The sequence below is a fragment of the Zootermopsis nevadensis genome, unplaced genomic scaffold (genome assembly GCF_977971745.1).
Source record: "Zootermopsis nevadensis isolate Lab colony 2312 unplaced genomic scaffold, Znev_1.0 Znev_ptg000003l, whole genome shotgun sequence".
Taxonomy (NCBI): Eukaryota; Metazoa; Arthropoda; class Insecta; order Blattodea; family Termopsidae; genus Zootermopsis; species Zootermopsis nevadensis.
In genome coordinates, this window is record NW_028259135.1 from 2,495,099 (window position 1) to 2,520,770 (window position 25,672).

Sequence of the window (25,672 nt, forward strand, 5' to 3'; positions counted from 1 at the left end):
AATAATAAGTTAGACTTAGTGGCAGTGCAGGAAGTGCATTGGGAATGGGAGGGCACCATCCCAGTGGACAATTTTACATTTTTCTATGGAAAGGGGAATGACAATCATCAGTTAGGGACGGGTTTTTTTTGTTCATAGCAGAATTAGGACAACAGTTAAGAGAGTTGTATTTGTTAGTGACCGCTTGTCTTACGTAATTTTGGAAGCACGTTGGTGCGACATCATTGTCCTTAATGTTCATGCTCCAACTGAGGAGAAAAGCGATGATATCAAGGATAGCTTTTCTGAAGAATTAGAATCAGTATTTGATACATTTGGCAAATATCACATGAAAATTCTGCAAGGAGATTTCAATGCAAAAATTGGGAGGGAGGATATCTTCAAACCCACAATAGGCAGCGAGAGTCTCCATGAACTTAGTAATGATAACGGTGTTAGAGCAGTAGCCTTCGCTACGTCAAAAGATTTAATTGTAAAAAGTACAAAATTTCCACATCGTGGTATTCTTAAACACACTTGGACACTTCAGATGGGAGCACACACAATGAAATAGATCATGTGTTAGTAGATAATAGAAGGCAGACAAATGTAATTGATGTGAGGTCTTTCAGAGAAACAGACTGTAACACTGATCATTATCTGATGGTAGCGAAAGTGAGGGAGCGGCTTTCAGTAAGTAGACGAACTAAACAAAATTTCGACACAGAAAGATTTGATTTGAAACAAATAAGTGAGGGACAGGAGAAGGAACAATATCAAGTTGAAATTTCAAATAGGTTTCAAATTTTAGAGACAATTGAAGGTAATGAAAGTGTGGACATCAACAGGGAGTGGGAAAATGTCAGAAACTGCATCATAATTTCAGCCAAAGAGAAAGTAGGATACCACAGGAGAAAGCAAAATAAACTTTGTTTTGATGAGGAATGTTCCAAATTAATAGATCGAAGGGAGCAAACAAAATTTCAATGATTATTTATTTTCATCCGTCTTATCACAATATTTAAAATTTCTTATAATTAAGATAATAAAATATTATTGATGTTCCTTATCGATTGATTGATTTACATATTGGAACATCCTTTACACAAAATGTTTCAGTTTTTATAAAACCATCTTCAGGTGTATAAGATTTACGAACTTAAAACTCAAATATTATTCCATTTGGTGATGTTTTATGCCATTTGTTTTTCGAATTTGGGCGAGGTGTTGTCCTTTCTTCAATTTAATCAGATGTACATATCGGTCTGTAAGTAGAAGATTGAAAGAAACACTAAAGAATTTGAAAGAATTTATAAAAGAATTTAGAGAATAAAATGAAAAATATATAAATTATAGATAAAAGTAGCAGTAAGATATAAATAAAAATAAAACATACCTTAGATGTAGGATTGATTGTTTGTTCCGATATATCCAGAAGTACGACTGTCATCGTATAGGTGTGGGTCAATACTGACTGTGGTTGCTTGTGGAAGGAGTAAGTGAAAGGTGGCTGTCGGGGTTGGGGTTAATGATCTGTAGTGCATTGAAGATGGGATTATTAAGGAATATGTTATTGTAATTTAGGCAAATGTTTTGTTTATATGTTTGTTGTATGTAATATTTTTCTATTGTATTCCTATGTTTTTTGTTTTGTACTATTTTTAATATGTCCATTGTTTCGTTTATTGTATTATATGCATGTCCTGTATTTAGAATATGTTTTGCGTATGCGGAACTGTCTTTATTGTGTCTTATGGCTGCAATATGTTCTTTGTATCTATGTGTGAAAGTGCGGCCAGTTTGTCCTATATATGTTAATGGACAGTCTTTACATTTTAATTTGTATATACCCGGTAAGTTATATTTGTTGTTTATGTTTATTCGAAAAACAAATGGCATAAAACATCACCAAATGGAATAATATTTGAGTTTTAAGTTCGTAAATCTTATACACCTGAAGATAGTTTTATAAAAACTGAAACATGTTGTGAAAAGGATGTTCCAAAATGTAAATCGATCAATCGATATGGAACATCAATAATATTTTATTATCTTAATTATAAGAAATTTTAAATATTGTGATAAGACGGATGAAAATAAATAATTGTTAGAATATTCGCAATATGACGCAATTACACTATCTTATGAAAAAAATTTCAATGGTTGAAGGCCCCAAACAAAACAAATGCGGATAATCTATGTAACCTGAGACATGAGGCTAGTAGAACTTTTAAGAATAAGAAAAGGGAATACCTGAAGGGCAAAATTGCTGAACTTGAGACAAATAATAAGGAAAAAATATCAGAGACCTGTACGGAGGCATTAATAACTTTAAGAAAGGATATCAACCACAGACCAATTTGGTAAAGGATGATAGTGGCAATTTGCTTGCAGATCCAATAAAAATTGTGAATAGGTGGAAAAAATTATTTAGCGAGCTCTTAAATGTTTATGAGACTGGTGATATTAGACAGATTAAAATGCATACAGCTGAACTGTTGGTGCCAGAACCTAGCTTAGATGAAGTGGAACTAGCCATTGGGAAGTTGAAAAGTTATAAATCTCCAGGAATTGATCAGAGTCCAGCAGAATTAATTAAAGCAGGTGGCAAAAGGTTGCATATGAGGATCCATCAGCTTATTAAGTTAATTTGGGATAAGGAAGAGATGCCACAACGATGGAAGGAATCCATAATTATTCCTATTCATAAGAAGGGGCACAAGACTGAGTGTGGTAATTACCGAGGAATTTTGCTGCTATCAACCTCATACAAAATTCTATCCAACATTCGTTTGGCAAGATTAACCCCATATGCGAATGAAATTATTGGGGATCATCAGTGTGGGTTCAGACGTAACAGATCAACGATTGATCAGATCTTTTGCATTCGTCAGATACTAGAGAAAAAATGGGAGTTCGGTGGGACCGTACATCAATTATTTATAGATTTCAAAAAAGCCTATGACTGTGAAGAGGAAAGTGTTATATAATATTCTTATTGAATTTGGTATAACAAAGAAGCTAGTGAGTCTAAAAAAAATGTGCTTAAATGAAACCTGCAGCAAAATTCGAGTAGGTAAATATGTATCTGAGACATTCCTCATCAAGAACGGTCTAAAACAAGGAGATGCTTTGTCTCCCTTGCTCTTTAACTTTGCACTAGAATACGCTATCAGGAAAGTCCAAGATAGGCAGGAGGATTTGCAATTGAATGGGACACATCAGCTATTGGCATTTGCTGATGATGTTAATTTATTGGGGGACGATATGAATACAATAAAGAGGAACGCAGAAGTTTTACTAGAGGCTAGTAGACGGGTGGGGCTGGAAGTAAATTCAGAAAAAGCTAAGTACATGTTAGTATCTTGTTATCTGCAGACAGGCGGGCAAAATTATCTTAGGGTAGCTAATAAGAAATTTGAAAGGGTTACAAAGTTCAAATATCTGGGAACAACGAAAACAAATGAAAATGACACTCATGAGGAAGCTAGGAGTAGATAAAATTCTGGAAATGCTTGCAACTTCTCAGTTCAAAATATTTTCTCTTCCCGTCTGATTTCTAAGAACCTGAAAATGAAAGTATACAAAACAATAGTCTTTCCTGATTTTCTCTCTTCATATTTATGTTATGCTGTTTTCTGTGTAGGTCGAGGCCTTGCCATGGGCTGATTCCCTATGCAAGGAGTCCCATAAGTTGTCTACACATTAAACGAACAGCTTTAAATGTGTGAGACGACTAAGGTTCTTCACGAAATGCAGACCCACAGATTAAATACGTAAACCCTCATAAGTCATTGCAGGCTAATTATTTTGTTTCCAGCAGTAAAGCGACAGGACCGGGCAGTGAATTTCCAATAGGAAGGATGAATAGGTTCGTTGTAACAGTAAAACGTGGAAGTTGGCTGTCTTCAGGGTTGTTGAGCCGTGTAGTCTGGCAGAAGTTACCTAGTAAAACCTGGATTTCGTAATCAGGAGAATTTCATATTCAATCTCCGACGGGTTATCAGCTAACATGATTGCGATATTTTGGACATGCAACTTTTAGGTAAGGAATATACAACCTCAAAACCAAAATAATAGTTTCTCTGTTTATTTTTAAAATATCATTTATTAAAATCCATCAAATATAAAGAATATTACACTGAAAACACAGACACATACTTGAAGAAATTATTATTTGTCACACGAATTCGAAATTGGAATGACTTATGAATTATGTTGACGTCTACGTATTAGAGTTGAACTCATTTATAACGAGGTCTCGGCTATTGCGAGCAAACAGAGAATCGTTGGCTGGAAATTATGTATTTTATGAGAAACATTTCACGGTTAAAGAACTTCACGGGTGTAACGAGCAGTTGTTGAACTGCCTTACGAGGGACTAAGATCTATTATCGCTTTGTCCGTTTATGACATCCACCCATTTCTCATTTCAAATCCCCGCGGATAGCAACCTCTAACCCTTCTACGATATTTACAGTCTACATTCAGGGCGTGTTTGTTTCGATTTCCTTTCTCAGATCTCACTTAGTGCGGTAAGGTACTCACGAAGAATAAATTCCTAGTTCCAGTGGTGTGGCGGAAATCCCCGCAGACTCTGCGTGGCGGGGGTGCCGAGGGCCTAAGGGGGCTCTCAGGTATCAGGGCAAATGTATTGTGATCCAAAATGGTTACCCTAGGCGGGGAGGGCAGAATGATTCCGCTACACAGCTACGTCGTTTGAACAGAGAATGTCCTACGATTTGGGTGCAAGTCTCTTAATCCTTTCTTCTCTTATATTATAGATTATCAGAAGACCTAGGGAGAAAAACTGCCTGGCAAACTAACCAATGAAGTGAGTATCAGCAAAAGTTACAATAACGGTTACAACGAGTAACGGTTATAACGAGCACTTTTCCTGAGTCTCTTGGATCTCGTTATAACCGAATTTTTATTTACTAGACGTGAGTCGTTGAAACTGAATTTTACGATGCATGATTTGAGGTTATAGGTTGCTAGGAGCGTATCCTGAGAAGTCTACGTTCATCCGATGGTATCATTTTATTTGAATGTAGGGAGAATATAAGTGGTTTAAATTGATGCTTGTTCAGTTTGCCTGATTTGTTAAACAAAATATCAATGTTTCGCATCGCAGCCGCCTTTGTAATTTTAAGTTACTAACATACAGCATTCAGCATTTCTTCAAGATCTGTCTCCATACAGAAATTCACTTTCATAATTTGACCATGAAACCGAGAGTAATAAATACAGAATCGTAAATCTAAGAACACATGTGAAATTTGAGGCCCGTCGATGTTTTATGCGTTAAGACTCAGTTCCCGATGGCCTACGAAAACTAAAGGTGGCCGCTCAATGCACATACAAGTGTCATAAGTTAATATTTTTTAGCAAACATATGTCGCACGATTTAGGTCTTTTTCTGCTGAAGTCAGTATTTGACTGTTATCTGTTATATGGAATTGGAGTAGTATATGCAATAAACTTTAATGTATTTCATAAGACAGAACTATATCTTACAGAACCCTTGAAAATCTATTAAATATTGATAGGCTGTGCTTTCGTTCCGCGAGATACAGCAGACTCCTCCAGACCCCAACATAGCCTCGTTTGCACGAAAGCGTGCTCTTTCAGTCAAACGTCTCGTTTACTGGCTCTTATAGCATGAGTTTTTTTAGAATTTCGGTCGATTTCAGTCGATTAAAATCAGGCTCGAATTTAGAAGATTGTTTTACACTCATAAAGCTGTATACTGCAAGAAATAAATGTGACTATGTGGGCACAGAATTTCAAAATGCGTTGTGCTCTTAAGTTGGACGCTTCAGCTGTGGGCGCAAAGTTGGAACACATCTCCAAACTTAAGAGTTACTTCTAAATACTTAAAATGTTATGTGAAGAGGAATGAGGTGCGGACAGGCCTTAATAAAATATTGCTTTGAAAATGTATCATCTTAAAGTAAACAGACACAGATGTGTAGCAGACATTTACTAATTTGTAATTGATTTCATCAGTGATAGAACAGGAAGGATGCATGTATGAACAAGTTGTTATGAAATATATCGAACCTCTTAGGTTTCAATTGAAAGTGTTCTGTTTCCGAATGATGGCGTCATGTAGAAGCAAATTAAACACGTAACAACGACGTGTGGCCTGCTTTACAAGCATCAGCAGGAGCCATTTGATAGCCACTGTACCTTGAAGATGGAGACAGTAAGGTTATTCGAAGAATCAGTGACACAGTCCACACTACATGGTGCCGTATTTCAGAATTGGGTACTCATTAATAATGCAACTTTTAAATGGAACTTTTTGTGTGGCCTCAGTTTATATGTTGAATTGGACTCAGAGACCTATATTTATACAAAAGTTTTATATCTGTAAAAATCTGCCTTTTGAACAATGCTTTCAACAGAAGATATTACCCCTTACACCCTACACCAAAAAAGAATGTGCAGTACAAATATTTCCATTGTGTTCGTGCGTTCCCACAATTAGCAATGGACCACACTCCATTTCACAAGCTGACTGGCATCTAGGCCGGTTTCGTTGAAGGCTTTGAACGCTTTTTCCAATGTCGCTTCATCTGGACTCCGGTTTCGAAACCCGATGGAATCAATTCCTGCAAACAGATTACGTGTTGTAAATATTCAGCTTAGAAGATTTGGCTGATTAATAAAAGATAGAAACGGAGATAAAGAAATGAAATTGAAGTTAATGTTGGAGGGTGTGACGCCACACGTTCTTCATCTGTTTACAGTCGACAGTCATCTGCGAGTTCCGGTCGCTTTACACCCTCCTCTAGGTTGCCGTTTGACAGGAGCTTGGGAGGGTTTATGGGCCGTTCTGGACATGGGGAGGAATTCTTGGCCAAGCCGGGAATTGAAACCCGGTCGTCCAATCCGCCTGAGCTTTCTCGTTTAAAAATACAAATGAACACATGAAAATAAATAACTATGAAAACAGTGTTAAAATGAGGAACGAATTAAAACAACTTAATGCATATGAGTTTGTGATTTCTCAAATAACTTGATACAGGTATATTTTGACTGAGTAAAAGACGATAAAATGAGTAGTTGACGAAACAATGAACATGATGATTTGTTTCTTATGTTTGTTTTAAAGCATAGAAGGTGAGGTGGATACGGCATATAGCAAGCTTTGGGTAAGGGAGAAGAGCGTACAAAATTTTTGAAAAGAGACTTTATAGAGTATCCCACTCTCAACGTCAAGGGTTTGGTGGCAGACAAATGTTAAAAATTTATATTTTCAGGAACTGATGTCTTCACAAATAATAAACAGGCCTATTAAAGAGTTTGTCTGAGTCGAAAAACACACAAGATGGCTGAGGGTAGGCGCCGATACAGGGACGGCGGTGGTGTACCGTCCTTATCAGCCGGAGGTTAAGTGCCAGAACGTCAAGGAATATTATGCAGGGACAGATGGGATAGAAATGTTGAAAAAAGTAAATGCTCATTCTATTATAGCCTAGTGTATGTGTAGCAAGAGATATACGTGTGGGATCTGAAGTTATCTTATCTGTGAATACGAGGATGTTCTTCTGGGCTGTGATGCTGTATGGACTCAGCGTCTCTGTATTTAGTGCTGAAGCATCGAGTCTCTTAATAAAGTAATCATCAAGAAGTATACTTACTATTTCCACCCTGTTTTGAGCAAAACGTCATTACGAAGAAACTGTCTCGCTCGATTGCCAACAGAAGGTATTTGCCAGTCCAAAACGCTGCAGGAATGAAAAGTGAATATTTGTTCAAGTGACAGAAAACATTTCTGTATGCTGCAGTAAACAAAGTTAAATCCGAAAAATAATACAGACCAATCGAATCCGACCGTGAACTGACCTGTTTATTTGCTCTTGGAATTTTAAAAGAGGGACAAGATATCTTAGCCTTGTCCATACCTTAGACCTCATTTAGATTTATAGGTGACTTGCGTTCGTAAAGTTTGTCTATGTGAGGAAATTCGATTAAATCGGCATTGCCAGTTATTTTAAATATTACTAACTTATTATTGCAAGCAGGTCCACACATTACTAAGTAATTGCCTTTAAGAGAATTATCAACTATGGGCATACTTGACCTGACCTTAATTTGAGCAATTGTTCATTATGAGCATTAATTTATTTATTTTTTTATGGGTGTATTTATTTTTAAATACAAAGTTGTGTATCTTGCACGATATATTTTTTTGTTTCAGCCTTGGCGCCAGAAAAGATGTTTGGGAAGTGGTTTTTTGCAGAACAGTGGTAAACTATTTTAACTCTCGGTATCAAAACTTTGCACAGAGGATTTGTTAAGGGTTTCGTGTGATTCTCAGAATTAATAGGTAATATTTCATCATTAATCAACGTCTTACGTGTGGCGAAGATTATAATAAATACCGTTAGCCAATAAGCAAGTGAAGTGGATATTTGGGCAGCCCTTATTTTATTCAAACTGGCTTCAGAGGCAACTTAAATGACTCAATTTACTTTTTTCGCCGAAGCGTTTGGTACTGTTTCCTGATTAAAATGTGCCTGGACACTTCTGTTGATACTTACACTCTTTGATGAGAATGTCAAAGTATCCGTTTGTTCTAAAGTTAGAAGCTTCTCCATTGATTAAAACTTCATGCTGTTCGCTGTTAGAATCGAAAAAGAACATTCAGTTCATTAACCTATAAATTACTACAAAATGTTTATATTATAAACGGCCAGAATCTCGAACCGTATAATTGACTGGCAAAGTATCCTAATGTTGTAATTTCAGGACTAAATAAATGTTTAGTGACAAAATATTATACACTACGAAGGTAACCTGTAAAAATTAAAGATATAAATGTATTCATATATTTTAAACTAGTTTGTGTTGTGTGGGATTTTGTTATAATTTATATACATAATTTCTGGAGAATGAAATCAATGTCAAGTATTTATTCTTGTGGTAAGTGTCTCAGTTTTCATAATCTTTTTCGCTTGTAGTCATGTTTTCCATTAACATGATTATGGAACTCAAATAGAGGAGTGAATGTATTTAAATTGAATTGATGTGTATTTATTTTAAACTTCTATTCCGGTTATTTTATATTGCGAGCCACATGACAGTGGAAGTTAGAATTCGATAATAGGGCTTTCTGTTACACGGATAAAAGTGTTTCTCCAAGTTCATAAAATTTCATGTTCCAGTCATCATTAACGGAATGAGAGATTCTCGTACTAATTATTTATATTTAAGATAGCAGTGAAAAGGCCTCTCAGAGGCCTCCGTGCCAAAGCACTTGTATCACGAGACAGCGAATGTCACGTAATTAAACAAAGAATAGAATCCCTAAACGAGTTTAATTTAATTACTTAATGTTTTAAACTCACCTCTTATCATATGCTAGGTCAGAAATAAACATTCTGCTGCTGGTTACCTTGATGAAGTCGGTACGAACACAGTCAAAATTGTCTTTTGCTTTATTGGATGTCTGATAGAGCCAGTACCATTTACCTGTCAACTGAAAGATCATTAGAGAGACTGAGACACACAAATCCTTTCTAAACCGACAGTTTTCTTGTTGCACTTTGATTATTGCGACGATGGAATTTGTGGGGGGAGTTAACGGAGTGAGCTCAGATGCCGCTGGCTGAAGTAAATTTAATGACACTGGCTACAGTCATCTTCTGGGGAACACAGTAGTGGTGTATATTGGTGAGTCTTAACATAATAATTATTGATGGCTGTCTTGTGGGTTGCTGTGCCGTGTAGACGGTAGGAGTTTACCGACGTTTCAGAGGTCGTTGGTGCCTCTATCATCGCCATCTCCATGATGATGTAGGCAGCAAGGACCTCTGAAACGTCGGTGAACTTATACCAGACTACATGGCGCAACAACCCAGAAGACAGCATTCTTCAGACTTTAAATCTTAAATTATTTTTGCATTACGTTCATTAGTCGCCTGTTGATTGTCAATTTGATCCGATACTTGTGATAAAATTGTTTATAATGTCCAATAAAATATTTGTGTGACGGTTAAAATTATATAATTTTTGTGTGTCAGTACTTACTTCATTCCAATCAACATTCTCCAGTTTTGGACTACCAATATCGCATTCACCGGAAACCAACGCCAATTTGCTGACTACGCCAAGAAGGATGATAAGATACATCTTAATTGCAGTTCCTGTAATAATATAAACTTTCTTAATTTTATATTTTTGTCATTTATTAAGTATACAGAACGCATATGTGGACCTGCATGTTTCACACAGAGAGAAACTGCGTTATCAGACCTACATTAATTGTTGTTACGGACATTTCATTTTCCTCCGCGTCTCCCCTCTCTATCATACACATTACGCAGGGAAACATATATGAATCATTTCATAACACAAGAAAAGGCATAGGGATTTGATCCTTTGAAATATGTCGTTAACTATAGTAATATTTCAAAATGCAGTTTCTAACTCAAGGGATTCGCCATCCGTCTTCGTTACAATGTCCAGGTGGTGTATTCTGGTTATTCTGATAACGACACGAAACTCCTACGTATATACACTGTTTCGGCAAAACGCTGCGATAATGACTGTTAAATTGCTTACTACGCAGAGTAAACATTTTTTGTTATATGTATATAATTTTAGGAAGAATGATGCTGGTTTGTTGCATTCTAGAAGTAGACGGTGTTCTTATAACTACGCCATATGAAATTGCCAATGCTTTTTCCAAACATTTTCAATCTGCACATACAAACTCTTGCTCTGGGGATTTTCCCTTCATCATTTCCACCTTGGATGTGTTTCCTTTATTTTCTGTCTCGGACATTGATGTTCATAATGCTATAAAGCGTTTGAGGCCATCAAATACTGTGGGACTTGATGGTATGCCAAGTTTTATTATTAAGGGTTGTTCTGAAATCCTTCTTCCTATTCTTAAATTTCTTTTCAATCTTAGCCTTTCTCAGCAACAATTTCTCAATTTGCGGAAGCAGGCAACTATTGTCCCAGTTTTCAAAAAAGACAAAACTGCTTCTGTGAGAAACTATAGACCTATTACCATAATTATCAATTTTTCAAAATTTTTTGAAATTATTGTACATGACCGTGTTTCCTATTATTTTAAGTCTAAATTAAACCCTTGTCGACATGGTTTTACTTAATCGAAATCCACCACTTCTAATCTGGCTACGTTTTTGGATTTTGTTACCCCTTAGTTTGTTCCCAGTCTCAATCTGATGCCGTTCATTTTGATTTTAGCAGTGCCTTTGATGTTGTTCTGCAAGCCTTACTTTTGCACAAACTTCGTGACTATGGACTGTCTACTGGTTATGTGAATTGGTTTCTTAGTTACCTAACCAGCAGACTTTCGCAAGTACTTTATTCTGAAGCTTTCTGGCTTCCTTTCGAAATATTGTCCTGTGTCCCTCAAGGATCTGTATCAGGGCCTTTCTAGTTCAACGAGTTCATTAATCATTTGTGTTTTGTCATTAAATTTTCGACGTAAAAATTTTTTGGGCCATAAAATCTCCTCATGATTGCTCTTTACTCCAAAAAGACATTGACTCCTTCTGTGGCTGGTGCGCATGAAACCACATGAAGCTTAATGTTAGTAAAACCAAGTTTATTTCATTTACTAGGAAAACCAACACGTTTTGTTTTGAGTACCAGCTTTGTGGATCCCGCATTAATCGTACGGATATTATTAAAGATTTGGGAATCATCCTTGATTCTAAACTTCATTTTCACCATCATGTTGACTGTGTATCTTCTCAAGCCTTGAAGTGATTGGGTCTTATTCATGCTCTAACTTCAATTTTTCAACTTTGGACGGTTTTTATATGTTATATTTTAGTGTAGTAAGATCTAAGCTTAAATATGCCTCAGTTGCATGGAATTCTTTAACTTCTGCTGACACTTGTAACCTCGAACGCATGCAGAGCAAGTTCTTATCCTTGTGTTACAATCGTTTTTGTTTTTCCACATGCCCGTTATTATTACGACAATGCCTTAGAAAACCTACATTTTCACACTCTTGGCACTTGGAGGAGTCACCTCGGCGCCCTCTTTCTTATTAACGTATATGGCGGATATAAATTCTGTCCCTCCTTACTCGAGATTGTAGGTGTGCGTGTCGTATTTCGTAATTTTAGAGATTTCTCTCTTTTTACTGTTCGCCCTGCATGCAAAAGTTGTCCATCTGCTAGATGCTCATCAGCTGCGAATAATCTTTGCAATGATTCTGACTTCCTTAGTAACCATTTGCTTACGCGTAATCATATCCTGAAGTAGATGGTATTGCTTCATTTATAAATAATCGTGTTATTATTTGCTTTGTTTTAAGTATTAACCTGTCTGTTTGCTGGGGACTTTATTATTATTATGTCATTATTGAATTTAGTTTATTATTATTATTATTATTATTATTATTATTAATAGTAGTAGTAGTATCGTCATCGTTATGAATTGTATATGTACAGTCAGAATTCCCCAAAAAATGTATACTCACATCCAATACAAACAACAGCATTGTGTAGACATCTTTCTTGGAAACATGAAGAATTTCTTTTAAAAACGTCACAGGTTCACAGGCCAAAAATAAGATTCTCGGATTCCATATGAACCAAAACCAAATGTGCTGCCAACGTTTCGAGAACCATCTGTTTTCATCCTCAGGGTTGCTGGGTGACCACTGCGTTCCTTTGTTGCGCTGCTAGTGCGCCTATCCTGTCTTATTTCTAATTAAAATGCATGCATTTCTTACGTCTTCCCATGCCATAATCCACTTCCTGTCCCTTAATTCGTCCGCCCTAATAGTATTTGAGGAATACGAGCAATGTAGGCCCTTAGTACTTAATTATGTGTAGGCTACTTACGTGACCTGGGACTCTTCTGCGTCTCCTTTGTGAATTCCTTAGGACATTCGTTTATATATTCGTAAAGTAGTTGTTTTTCTGTGCCTCATGAATTGTAAATTATGTAGAATTAAAGAAATACATGACTTTCCTGTCGCTATTATCACCGCAGTTTGTCATAAAGGTAAATATATTCATAACGTAACGTGCTCATAGGAGTGTTTTATGGCATAAGTGATTAGAAGATGACGTTAAAGCAATATATTTGTAAGCTGATGTGCTTCTCGCATGTTTTGCCGCAGAGTACAAAAATGACACCAAAATGCTTTAATCACAAACAGTTTTTTATATATATTTTTCCTGTTTACCAATGTTTGTACATTTTTCCGGTACCCTTAAAGTGCCTCAGCACTGAGGGTCCCAACTTTTCGTTGCCCTTATCTATAGATATCCGGTAGGACTCCTTAGACGAGGGATCGGCCCATCGCAATGCCTCTACCTGTAAACAGGACAGCACTACACAGAAAAACGCGGAGAAACATCCGTGGCTTGAGTGGGATTCGAACCCACGGTTCGAGCGACCAAGCGGCACAAGTCCCACGCCTCAGACCGCGCGGCCACTGCGGACCCCACAAAAAGATTTTGAGAAATTTATTCATATTTACCTTCAAAATAAAATTTCTATTGAAATACCCTTTGGCTATGTTGAGTTAATTAGGAAAATATACATTAAATGTTTCAAATAGGTTTATTTATTGATTACAAAAGTATATAGCCTAAGTGCATGTTACAAATTTTCGTAGTCAGAATATTTGACTTATTATAGATCAGCATAATTGTTCCATGTTATCGATAAGAATAAAAATGTCTATTGTATTTGTTTATTCTTCATATCAGAGGATTCAAGAATATTGCCTTTAAACATATACCATGAGTATAATTATAAAATTAACAAATTTTTGGACATGACATTGTGAGAGTTTCTTATCCTTTATACGTATAGCAAAATTAGAAATTTATCACCATCGGTAGTGAAGCATTATACATTCCATTTCTGAAATCGTCTCCAAAGTTCTACTAAGTATACTGAACAAAATATGTTGTTTGTTATTATTTAAGCCCTTTTAAACGGATACTGGGATCATGAGTTCGACGTCTGCTCGAGGCAAGATGTTCTTCTTCATATTTATGTTATGCTGATCTGTGTAGGTCGAGACCTTGCGACGGGCTGAATCCCTATGCAAGGAACCCCATAAGTTGTCTACACATTAAACGAACAGCTTTACATGTGTGAGGCGACTAAGGTTCTTCACGAAATCAGACCCACAGAGTAAATACGTAAACCCTCATAAGTAATTGCAGGCTAATTATTTTGTTTCCAGGAGTAAAGCGACAGGGCCGGGCAGTGGATTTCCAATAGGAACGATGAATTGTTTCGTTGTAAGAGTAAAACTTGGAAGTTGGCTGTCTTCAGGGTTGTTGAGCCGAGTAGTCTTGCAGAAGTTACCTAGTAAAACCTGGATTTAATGATCAGGAGAAATTCATATTCAATCTCCGACGGGTTATCAGCTAACATGATTATGATATTTTGAACATAAAACTTTTAGGTAAGGAATATACAACCTCAAAACCAAAATAATAGTTTCTCTGTTTATTTATAAAATATTATTTATTAAAATCCTTGAAATGTAAAGAATATTACACTGAAAAAACAGACACATACGTAAAGAAATTATTATTTGTCACACGAATTCGAAATTGCAATGACATATGAATTATGTTGACGTCTACGTATTAGAGTTGAACTCATTTATAAGGAGATCTCGGCTATTGCGAGCGAACAGAGAAGCGTTGGCTGGAAATTATGTATTTTATGAGAAACATTTCACGGTTAAAGAACTTCACGGGTGTAACGAGCAGTTGTTGAACTGCCGTACGAGGGACTAAGATCTATTATCGCTTTATACGTTTATGACATCCAAACGTTTCTCATTTCAAATCCCCGCGGATAGCAACCTCTAACCCTTCTACGATATTTACAGTCTACATTCAGGGCGTGATTGTTTCGGTTTCCTTTCTCAGATCTCACTAAGTGCGGTACGGCACTCACGAATAATAAAATCCTAGTTCCAGTGGTGTGGCGGAAATCCCCGCAGACTCTGCGTGGCGGGGGTGCCGAGGGCCTAAGGGGGCTCTCAGGTATCAGGGCAAATGTATTGTGATCCAAAATGGTTACCCTAGGCGGGGAGGGCAGAATGATTCCGCTACACAGCTACGTCGTTTGAACAGAGAATGTCCTACGATTTGGGTGCAAGTCTCTTAATCCTTTCTTCTCTTATATTATAGATTATCAGAAGACCTAGGGAGAAAAACTGCCTGGCAAACTAACCAATGAAGTGAGTATCAGCAAAAGTTACAATAACGGTTATAACGAGTAACGGTTATAACGAGCACTTTTCCTGGGTTTCTTGGATCTCGTTATAACCGAATTTGTATTTATTAGACGTGAGTCGTTGAAACTGAATTTTACGATGCAAGATTTGAGGTTCTAGGTTGCTAGGAGCGTATCCTGAGAAGTCTACGTTCATCCGACAGTATCTTTTCACTTCAATGTAGGGAGAATATAAGTGGTTTAAATTGATGCTTGTTCAGTTTGCCTGATTTGTTAAACAAAATATCAAAGTTTCGCATCGCAGCCGCCTTTGCAATTTTAACTTACTAACATACAGCATTCAGCATTTCTTCAAGATCTGTCTCCATACAGAAATTCACTTTCGTAGTGTGACCGTGAAACCGAGAGCAATAAATACAGAATTGTAAATCTAAGAACACATGTGAAATTTGAGGCCCGTCGATATTTTATGCGTTTTGACTCAGTTCCCGATGGCCTACGAAAACTAAAGGTGGCCGCTCAATGCACATACAAGTGTCATACGTTATTATTTTTTAGCAAACATATGTCGCACGATTTAGGTCTTTTTCTGCTGAAGTCAGTATTTGACTGTTATCTGTTATATGGAATTGGAGGGGTATATGCAATAAACTTTAATGTATTTCATAAGACAGAACTATATCTTACAGAACCCTTGAAAATCTATTAAATATTGATAGGCTGTGCTTTCGTTCCTCGAGATACAGCAGACTCCTTCAGACCCCACCGTAGTGGCCACCATAGCCTCGTTTGCACGAAGGCGCGCTCTTTCGGTCAAACGTCTCGATTACTGGCTCTTATATCATGAGATTTTAGAATTTCTTTCATTCATGTTTGGAGAAGAGCGGTTTTTGACAGTGGAATAAAAAATGTCTCATCGAGTCCGATCTATCTCAGTCCACCCACAGTTGTCGGTCGATTTCAGTCGATTAAAATCAGGCTCGAATTTAGAATATTGTTTTACACTCATAAAGCTGTATACTCCAAGAAAAAATGTGACCTTGTGGGCACAGAATTTCAAAATGCGTTGTGCTCTTAGTTGGACTCTTCAGCTGTGTGCGCTAAGTTGGAACACATCTCCAAACTTAAGAGTTACTTCTAAATACTTAAAATGTTACGTGAAGAGGAATGAGGTGAGGACAGGCCTTAATAAAATTTGCTTTGAAAATGTATCATCTTAAAGTAAATAGACACAGATGTGTAGCAGACATTTACTAATTTGTAATTGATTTCACCAGTGATAAAACGGGAAGTATGCATGTATGAACAAGTTATTATCAAATATATCGAACCTCTTAGGTTTCAAGGGCAAGTGTTCTGTTTCTGAATGATGGCTTCATGTAGAAGCAAATTAAACAGGTCCCCACGACGTGTGGCCTGCTATACAAGTATCAGCAGGAGCCATTTGATAGCCACTTTACCATGAAGATGGAGACAGTAAGGATATTCGAATCATCAGTGACACAGTCCGCACTACATGGTGCCGATTACAGAATTGGGATACTCATTAATAATGCAAATTTAAATGAAACTTTTCATGGTGTAAAATGATATTTGTGTTGATATGCATGAGTTTGCATAATTAGTGAAGCACCTCTGGCCTCAGTTTATATGTTGAATTACACTCGAAAACCTATATTTTTACAAAAGATCCATATCTGTAAAAATCTGCCTTTTGGACAATGCTTTCAACAGAAGATGTTACCCCTTACACCCTACACCAAAAAAACAATGTGCAGTACAAATATTGCCAATGTGTTCGTGCGCTCCCATTGTTACTGGAAACAATTGTCGGATCTCCATTTCACAAGCTCACTGGCATCTAGGCCGGTTTCGTTGTAGGCTTTAAACGCTTTTTCCAATGTCGCTTGATCAGGACTCCGGTTTCGAAACCCGATGTAAGCATTTCCTGCAAACAGATGACGTGTTGTAAATATTCATCTTAGAAGATTTGGCTGATTAATAAAAGATAGAAACAGAGATAAAGAAATGAAATTGAAGTTAATGTTGGAGGGAGTGACGCCACACGTTCTTCATCTGTTTACTGTCGACAGTCATCTGCGAGTTCCGGTCGTTTTACACCCTCCCACAGGTTGCCGTTTGACAGGAGCTTGGGAGGGTTTATGAGCCGTTCTGGTCATGGGGAGGAATTCTTGGCCAAGCCGGGAATTGAATCCCGGTCGTCCAAACCGCCTGAGCTTTCTCGTTTAAAAATACAAATGAACACATGAAAATAAATAACTATTAAAACAGTGTTAAAATAAGTGAACGAATTAAACAATTTAATGCATATGAGTTTGTGACTTGTCAAATAACTTAATACAGGAACATTTTGACTGAGTAAAAGGCGATAAAGTCACTAGTTGACGTAACTATGAACATGATGAATTGTTCCTTATGTTTGTTTTAAAACATTGGAGGTGAGGTGGATACGGCATATAGCAAGCGAGGGGAAGGGAGAAATTCGTATAATATTTTTGAAAAGAGACTTTATAGAGTATCCCACTCTCAACGTCAAGGGTTTGGTGGCAGATAAATGTTAAAAATTTATATTTTCAGGAACTGATGTCTCACAAATAATAAATAGGCCTATTAAAGGGTTTGTCTGAGTCGAAAAACACACAAGATGGCTGAGGGTATTCGCCGATACAGGGACGGCGGTGGTGTACCGTCCTTATCAGCCGGAGGTTAAGTGCCAGAACGTCAAGGAATGTTATGCAGGGACAGATGGGGTAGAAATGTTGAAAAAAGTAAATGCTCAGCCTTTTATAGCCTAGTGTATGTGTAGCAAGAGATATACGTGTGAGATCTGAAGTTATCTTATCTGTGAATACGAGGATGTTCTTCTGGGCTGTGATGCTGTATGGACTCAGCGTCTCTGTATTTGGTGTTGAAGCATGGAATACCTTAATAATATAATCATCAAGAAGTATACTTACTATTTCCACCCTGTTTTGAGCAAAACGTCATTACGAAGAAACTGTCTCGCTGAATTGCCAACAGAAGGTATCTGCCAGTCCAAAACTTTGCTGAAATTAAAAGTAAAAATTTGTTCTAGTGACAGAAAACATTTCTGTATACTGCAGTAAACAAATTTAAATCCGGAAAACAATACAGACCAATCGAATCCGACCGTGAACTGACCTGTTCCTTTGCTCTTGGAATTTTAAAAGAGGGACAAGGTATCTTAACCTTGTCCATACCTGAGACTGCATTTAGATTTCTAGGTGACTTGCGTGCGTAAAGTTTGTCTATGTGAGGAAATTCGATTAAATCGGCATTGCCAATTATTTAAAATGTAACTAACTTTTTATTGCAAGCAGGTCCACACATTACTAAGTAATTGCCTTTAACAGAATTATCAACTATGGGCATACATGACCTTACCTTAATTTGAGAAGTTGTTCATTATGAGCATTAATTCATTTTTTTGCTATGGGTGTATTTACTTTTTAAATACAAAGTTGTGTATGTTGCTCGATATATTTTTGTGTTTCGGCCTTGGCGCCAGAACAAATGTTTGTGAAGTGGTGTTTTGTAGCTCAATGGTAACTTATTTTAACTCTCGGTATCAAAATTTTGCACAGAGGATATGTTAAGTGTTTCGTATGGTTCTCAGAATTAATAAGTAATATTTCAATATTTCATCATTAATCAACGGATTACCTGTGGCGAAGATTATTATAAACACCGTAAGCTAATAAGCAAATGAAGTAGAAATTTGGACAGTTTTTAATTTATTCAAACTGGCTTCAGAGGCAACTTATATAACACAATTTACTTTGTTCGCCAAAGCGTTTGGTATTGTTTCCTGAATAAAATGTAACTGGACACTTCAGTTCATACTTACGTTGTTTGCTGGTGCCATAAAAGTATCCGTTTGGTGTTAAGTTAGTATCTTCTTCAGTGATTCTAACTTCACGCTGTTTGCTGTTAAATTCGAAAAAGAACATTCAGTTCATTAACCTATAAAATTACTAGAAAATATTTATCTTATTATATTGTAAACTGTCGTAATCTTGAACCGTATAACTGACTGGCAAAGTATCCTAGATTTACTGTAATTGAGATGCTTACAATAATGAGAGTACAGGCGGACAGCTTCATTGGAAAATTTACAGTACCTACAGCAACTCGTATTCTCCCATAAACTGTATCATAGAGTGAGAGATGTACAATACCGAAATCAGTATTACCTCGAACAACAAGCCGTGTCAGTTGTGGACACTAACCCAACGTTTCGTAGACCAATTGCGTCTCCATTATAAAGGGAATATTTTAAGTTTGACCGACTCAAAAGTAACCCCGAATAATATTTTGTAACTCGTTTGAACTTTGAAGGTTTCTTGTGATTGCGCAGTAACTTGGGTAGAAATGTTTTTGTTTTTGTAATTTACCATCGTCTAGGTTTCATTAAAACCACAGTTAATTGGTTGTACTTGCGTTTTATGCGAGAGAAGGACAAAAGCCTAGAATGTTTGGGCTGTCTGTTCGAATTAGACTCGTACGTGGACCAACCAGTGACCAGTGGCCCTCGTACGATTTTTTAACGCTGTATTATCTTGTAGGATGGAAGTTAGTTATCTAATGTCAGAAAACACGTTTTGTTATCGTCAGTATTTGTCACTGTGAGCGACTTGAAGCTTAGGCGTTAATTAAGAAAGTAAAACGAAGAATATTACGCGTCATACTGATTAGCACGTAGAAGGATAGATGTTAATCTTCACAAAATGAATGAATTAACGTAATGACCCACTGAAGATCGGAGTCTTCTAGGTTGTTGCGCCCTATAGTGTGGTAGAAGTTTAGCGACGTTTCAAATGTCTTTGCTGCCTCCATCATCAGGGCGATGAGTCGCAAGGACCTCTGAAACGTCGGTAAACGTCTACCACACTACACGGCGCAACTACCCAGAAGAGAGCCATCTTCAAATTCACCGCCGTGAAAACCTTAAATCCTACATCTAATGACTCATGTTATTGAAATTAAAGAAAACTATTGAAGAATGCGTGTATAAATTTACAGACGTAGGCCTAATTTTATAGCATTTGTAATAAACTGCAGCGGCGTTTAATAAAATTTCAGTGATTTATACGGGGCGTATGTGGGGCCACGTCTGGAAAGATTCAAGAATCCATGGCCTAGACGATGGATAAAGCCCGAAATAACAGTTTTACACATTACAGCTTGTTCTAATTTCAGAACGAAATAAATGTTTAGTAACAAAATATAATACACTAAGAAGGTAACCTGTAACAATAAAATAGAGAGTAAATCATTTTAACACTAACGATGTCTGAGGAACTGAATCGGCTGTAAACATGGAGTGCATGGTTTCTAAGTTTTACAGGGGCTGCACTGGTAGTTGTCGGACATTTTAATAACATTTACATCACTATATATATATATATATATATTATTTTAAACTAGTCTGTGTTCTGTGGAATTTTGTTATAAATTGTATACATAGTTTTTGGAGTACGGAAATCAATGTCAAGTATTTATTCTTGTGGTAAATGTCTCAGTTTTCATAATCTTTTTCGCTTGTGGCCATGTTTTCCATTAACATGATTATGAAACTCAAATAGAGGATTGGATGTATTTAAATCTGAATTTATGTGTATTTATTTTAAACTTCTATTCCGGTTATTTTATATTGCGATCGAATGACCGTGGAAGTTAGAATTCGATTATAGGGCTTTCTGGTACGCGGATAAAAGTGTTTCTCCAAGTTCTTCGATTTTCATGTTCCAGTCATCATTAACGGAATGAGATATTCTCGTACTAATTATTTATATTTAAGATATCAGTGAAAGGACCTCTCAGAGGCGTCCGTGCCAAAGCACTTGTATCACGAGACAGTGAATTTCACGTAATTAAGCAAAGAATAGAATCCCTAAACGAGTTAATTTAATTACTTAATGTTGTAAACTTACCTCTTATCATATACGGTGGTGAAAACTGAAATTCTCTTGATGCTGAACACGTAAATGGTAAGAACACAGTCAAAATTGTCTTCTGCTTTATTCGATGTGTGATAAAGCCAGTACCATCTACCTGTCAACTGTAAGATCATTAGAGAGACTGAGACACACAAATTCTGTCTAAACCGATAGTTTTCTTGTTGTACTTTGATTAGTGCGACGATGGAATTTGTGGGGGGAGTTAACAGAGTGAGCTCAGATGTCGCTGGCTGAAGTAAATTTAATGACACTGGCTACAGTCATCTTCTGGGGAACACAGCTGTGGTGTATATTGGTGTGTCTTAACATAATCCTTATTAATGACTGTCTTCTGGGTTGCTGTGCCGTGTAGACGGTAGGAGTTTACCGACGTTTCAGAGGTCCTTGCTGCCTCTATCATCGCCATCTCCCTGATGATGGAGGAAGCAAGGACCTCTGAAACGTCGGTAAACTTATACCAGACTACACGGCGCAACAACCCAGAAGACAGCATTCTTCAGACTTTAAATCTTAAATTATTTTTGCATTACGTTCATTAATCACCTGTTGATTGTCAATTTGAGCCGATACTTGTTGTGATAAAATTGTTTATAATGTCCAATATAATATTTGTGTGACGGTTAAAATTATATAGTTCATGTGTGTCAGTACTTACTTCATTCCAATCAACATTCTCCAGTTTTGGAGTACCAAGATCGCATTCACCGGAAACCAACGCCAATTTGCCGACTACGCCAAGAAGGATGATAAGATACATCTTAATTAAAGTTCCTGTAATAATATAGACTTAATTAATTTTATATTTTCGTCATTTATTGAGTATACTGAACGCATATGTGGACCTGCATGTTTCACACAGAGAGAAACTGCGTTATCAGACCTACATTAATTGTTGTTACGGACATTTCATTTTCCTCCGCGTCTCCCCTCTCTATCATACACATTACGCAGGGAAACATATATGAATTATTTCATAACACAAGAAAAGGGCATAGGGGTTTAAACCTTCGAAATATGTCGCTAAACCAAAGTAATAATTCAAAAGCAGTTTCTAGCTCAAGGGATATGCGACCCGTCTTCGTTACAAAGGCCACATGGAGTAAGCTGGTTATTCAGATAACGTCACGAAACACCTACGTATATACACTGTTTCGGCAAAACGCTGCGATAATGACTGTTAAATTGCGTACTACGCAGAGTAAACATTATTGGATATATGTATATAATTTTAGGAATAAAGATGCTGGTTTGTTGCATTTTATAAGTAGACGGTGCTCTTATAACTACGCCTCATGAAATTGCCAATGCTTTTCCAAACATTTTCAATCTGCACATAACAATTCTTGCTCTGGGGATTTTCCCTTCATCATTTCCACCTTGGATGCGTTACCTTTATTTTCTTTCTCGGACATTTGATGTTCATAATGCTATAAAGCGTTTGAGGCCATCAAATACTGTGGGACTTGATGGTATGCCAAGTTTTATTATTAAGGGTTGTTCTGAAACCCTTGTTCCTATTCTTAAATTTATTTTCAATCTTAGACTTTCTCAGCAACAATTTCTCAATTTGCGGAAGCAGGCAACTATTGTCCCAGTTTTCAAAAAAGACAAAACTGCTTCTGTGAGAAACTATAGACCTATTACCATAATTATCAATTTTTCAAAAGTAATTGAAATTATTGTACATGAACGTGTCTACTGGTTATGTGAATTGGTTTCGTAGTTACCTAACCAGCAGACTTTCGCAAGTACTTTATTCTGAAGCTTTGTGACTTCCTTTTGAAATATTGTCCGGTGGTCCTCAAGGATCTGTATTAGGGCCTGTCTACTTCAACGAGTTCATTAATCATTTGTGTTTTGTCATTAAATTTTCGACGTAAAAATTTTTTGGGCCATAAAATCTCCTCATGATTGCTCTTTACTCCAAAAGGACATTGACTCCTTCTGTGGCTGGTGCGCATGAAACCACATGAAGCTTAATGTTAATAAAACCGAGTTTATTTCATTTACTAGGAAAACCAACACGTTTTGTTTTGAGTACCAGCTTTGTGGATCCCGCATTAATTGTACGGATATTATTAAAGATTTGGGAATCATCCTTGATTCTAAACTTCATTTTCACCACCATGTTGACTGTGTGTCTTCTCAAGCCTTGAAGTGATTGGGTCTTATTCGTGCTCTAACTTTTTATTTTTAAGTTTGGACAGTCTTTATATGTTATATTTTAGTCTAGTAAGATCTAAGCTTGAATATGCCTCAGTTGCATGGAATTTTTTGACTTCTGCTGACATTTGTAAGCTCGAACGCATACAGAGCAAGTTCTTATCCTTGTGTTACAATCGTTTTTGTTTTTCCACATGCCCGTTATTATTACGACAATGCCTTAGAAAACCTACATTTTCACACTCTTGGCACTTGGAGGAGTCACCTCGGCGCCCTCTTTCTTATTAACGTATATGGCGGATATAAATTCTGTCCCCCCTTACTCGAGACTGTTGGTGTGCGTGTCCCATTTCGTAATTTTAGAGATTTCTCTCTTTTTACTGTTGGCCCTGCATGCAAAGTTGTCCATCTGCTAAATGCGCATCAGCTGCGAATAATCTTTGCAATGATTCTTTAGTAACCATTTGCTTACGCGTAATCATATCCTGAAGTAGATAGTTTTGCTTCATTTATAAATAATCATGTTATTATTTGCTTTGTTTAAATTATTAACCTTTCTGTTTGCTAGGAACTTTATTATTGTTATTAGTAATATTAGTAGTATCTTCATCTTTATGAATTATATATGTACAGTCAGAATGCCCCAAAAGATGTATACTCACATCCAATACAAACAACAGCATTGTGTATACATCTTTCTTGGAAACATGAAAAATTTCTTTAAAAAACGTCACAGGTTCACAGGCCAAAAATAAGATTCTCAGATTCCACATGAACAAACCAAATCTGCTGCCAACGTTTCGAGAACCATCTCTGTTTTCATCCTCAGGGTTGCTGGGTGACCACTGCGTTCCTTTGTTGCGCTGCTATTGCGCCTATCCTGTCTTATTTCTAATTAGAATGCATGCATTTCTTACGTCTTCCCATGCCATAATCCACTTCCTGTCCCTTAATTCGTCCACCCTAATAGTATTTGAGGAATACGAGCAATGTAGGCCCTTAGTACTTAATTATGTGTAGGCTACTTACGTGACCTGGGACTCTTCTGCGTCTCCTTTGTGAATTCCTTAGGACATTCGTTTATATATTCGTAAAGCGGGGGTTTTTCTGTGCCTCATTAATTGTAAAATAGGTAGAATAAAAGAAATACATGACCTTCCTGTTTATATTATCACCGCATTTTATCATATAGATAAATATATCCGTAATGTAAATTGCTCATAGGAGTGTATTATGTCATAAGTGATTAGAAAATGACGTTAGAGAAATATTTTTGTAAGCTGATGTGCTTCTCGCATGTTTTGCCGTAGTGTACAAAAATGACATAAAAATGCTTTAATCACAAACAGTTTCTTTATATATTTCCGGTTTAACAATGTATGCACAATTTTCCGATACCCTTAAATTCCCTGAGAAGTGAAGGTCCCAAATTTTGTTGGCTCTATCTATGGACACTCGGTAGGACTCCTTGGTAGAGGGATCGGCCCTTCGCAAGGCCCCTACCTGTACACAGGACAGCGCAACACAGAAAAACGCGGACAAACATCCATGGCTTGAGTGGGATTCGAACCCACGGTCCCAGCGACCAAGCGGCACAAGGCCCACGCCTCAGACCGCGCGGCCACTGCGGACCCCACAAACAGTTTTTGAGAAATTTTATCATATTTACCTTCAAAATAAAATTTCTATTGAAATAATCTACGGCTATGTTGAGTTAATTAGGAAAATATACATTAAATGTTTTAAGTGGGTTCATTTTTTGATTACAAGAGTATATACCCTACAAATAAGTGCTTGTTACAAATTCTCGTAGTCAGAATGTCTGACTTGTTAGCGAACAGCACAATTCTTCCATGTTATCGATAAAGATAAAAATGTCTCTGTTTAGCCTTACTGATAAATACATATCAGAGGAGTCACGGATATTCTCGTACAAAAAAATAAATACGAGAGCAGTCAAGCATATTCTCTTCAAACGTAGTTTCTGAACATGAACACTGTTAAATAAATATCAAAGAAGTCAAGGATATTGCCTTTAAACATATACCATGAGTATAATTATAAAATTAACAAATTTTTGGACATGGCATTGTGAGAGTTTCTTATCCTTTATACGTATAACAAAATTAGAAATTTAACACCATCGGTAGTGAAGCATTATACATTCCATTTCTGAAATCGTCTCTAAAGTTCTACTAAGTATACTGAACAAAATATGCTGTATTTTATTATTTAAGTTTTCAAACGTAAGCTCTCTTAAACGGATACTGGAAACATGGATTCGAATTCTGCTTGAGGCATGAAAGGACATG

The 25,672-nt window shown here is 36.8% G+C and overlaps 3 protein-coding genes across 3 annotated transcripts in view; 1 reads left to right on the forward strand and 2 right to left on the reverse strand.

Annotated features, from left to right (window-relative positions):
• The window catches only part of LOC110840944 (allergen Per a 4), a 168,062-nt gene that overhangs the window by 27,783 nt on the left and 114,607 nt on the right, over positions 1-25,672 (forward strand). The window lies entirely within an intron of this gene.
• LOC147874872 (uncharacterized) lies at positions 5,948-12,918 on the reverse strand. Its single transcript, XM_087358672.1, has 6 exons — positions 12,825-12,918; positions 10,021-10,136; positions 9,339-9,469; positions 8,532-8,611; positions 7,629-7,715; positions 5,948-6,596 (listed from the first exon to the last, which is right to left on the reverse strand). The coding sequence occupies exons 2-6, from the start codon at positions 10,120-10,122 to the stop codon at positions 6,469-6,471; spliced, it is 528 nt and encodes a 175-aa protein (XP_087214798.1). The 5' UTR covers positions 10,123-10,136; positions 12,825-12,918; the 3' UTR covers positions 5,948-6,468.
• On the reverse strand, positions 16,432-24,471 carry LOC147874873 (uncharacterized). Its single transcript, XM_087358635.1, has 6 exons — positions 24,390-24,471; positions 21,853-21,968; positions 21,171-21,298; positions 19,085-19,164; positions 18,174-18,263; positions 16,432-17,143 (listed from the first exon to the last, which is right to left on the reverse strand). Exons 2-6 carry the CDS (start codon positions 21,952-21,954, stop codon positions 17,010-17,012), a joined length of 534 nt encoding a protein of 177 aa, XP_087214761.1. The 5' UTR covers positions 21,955-21,968; positions 24,390-24,471; the 3' UTR covers positions 16,432-17,009.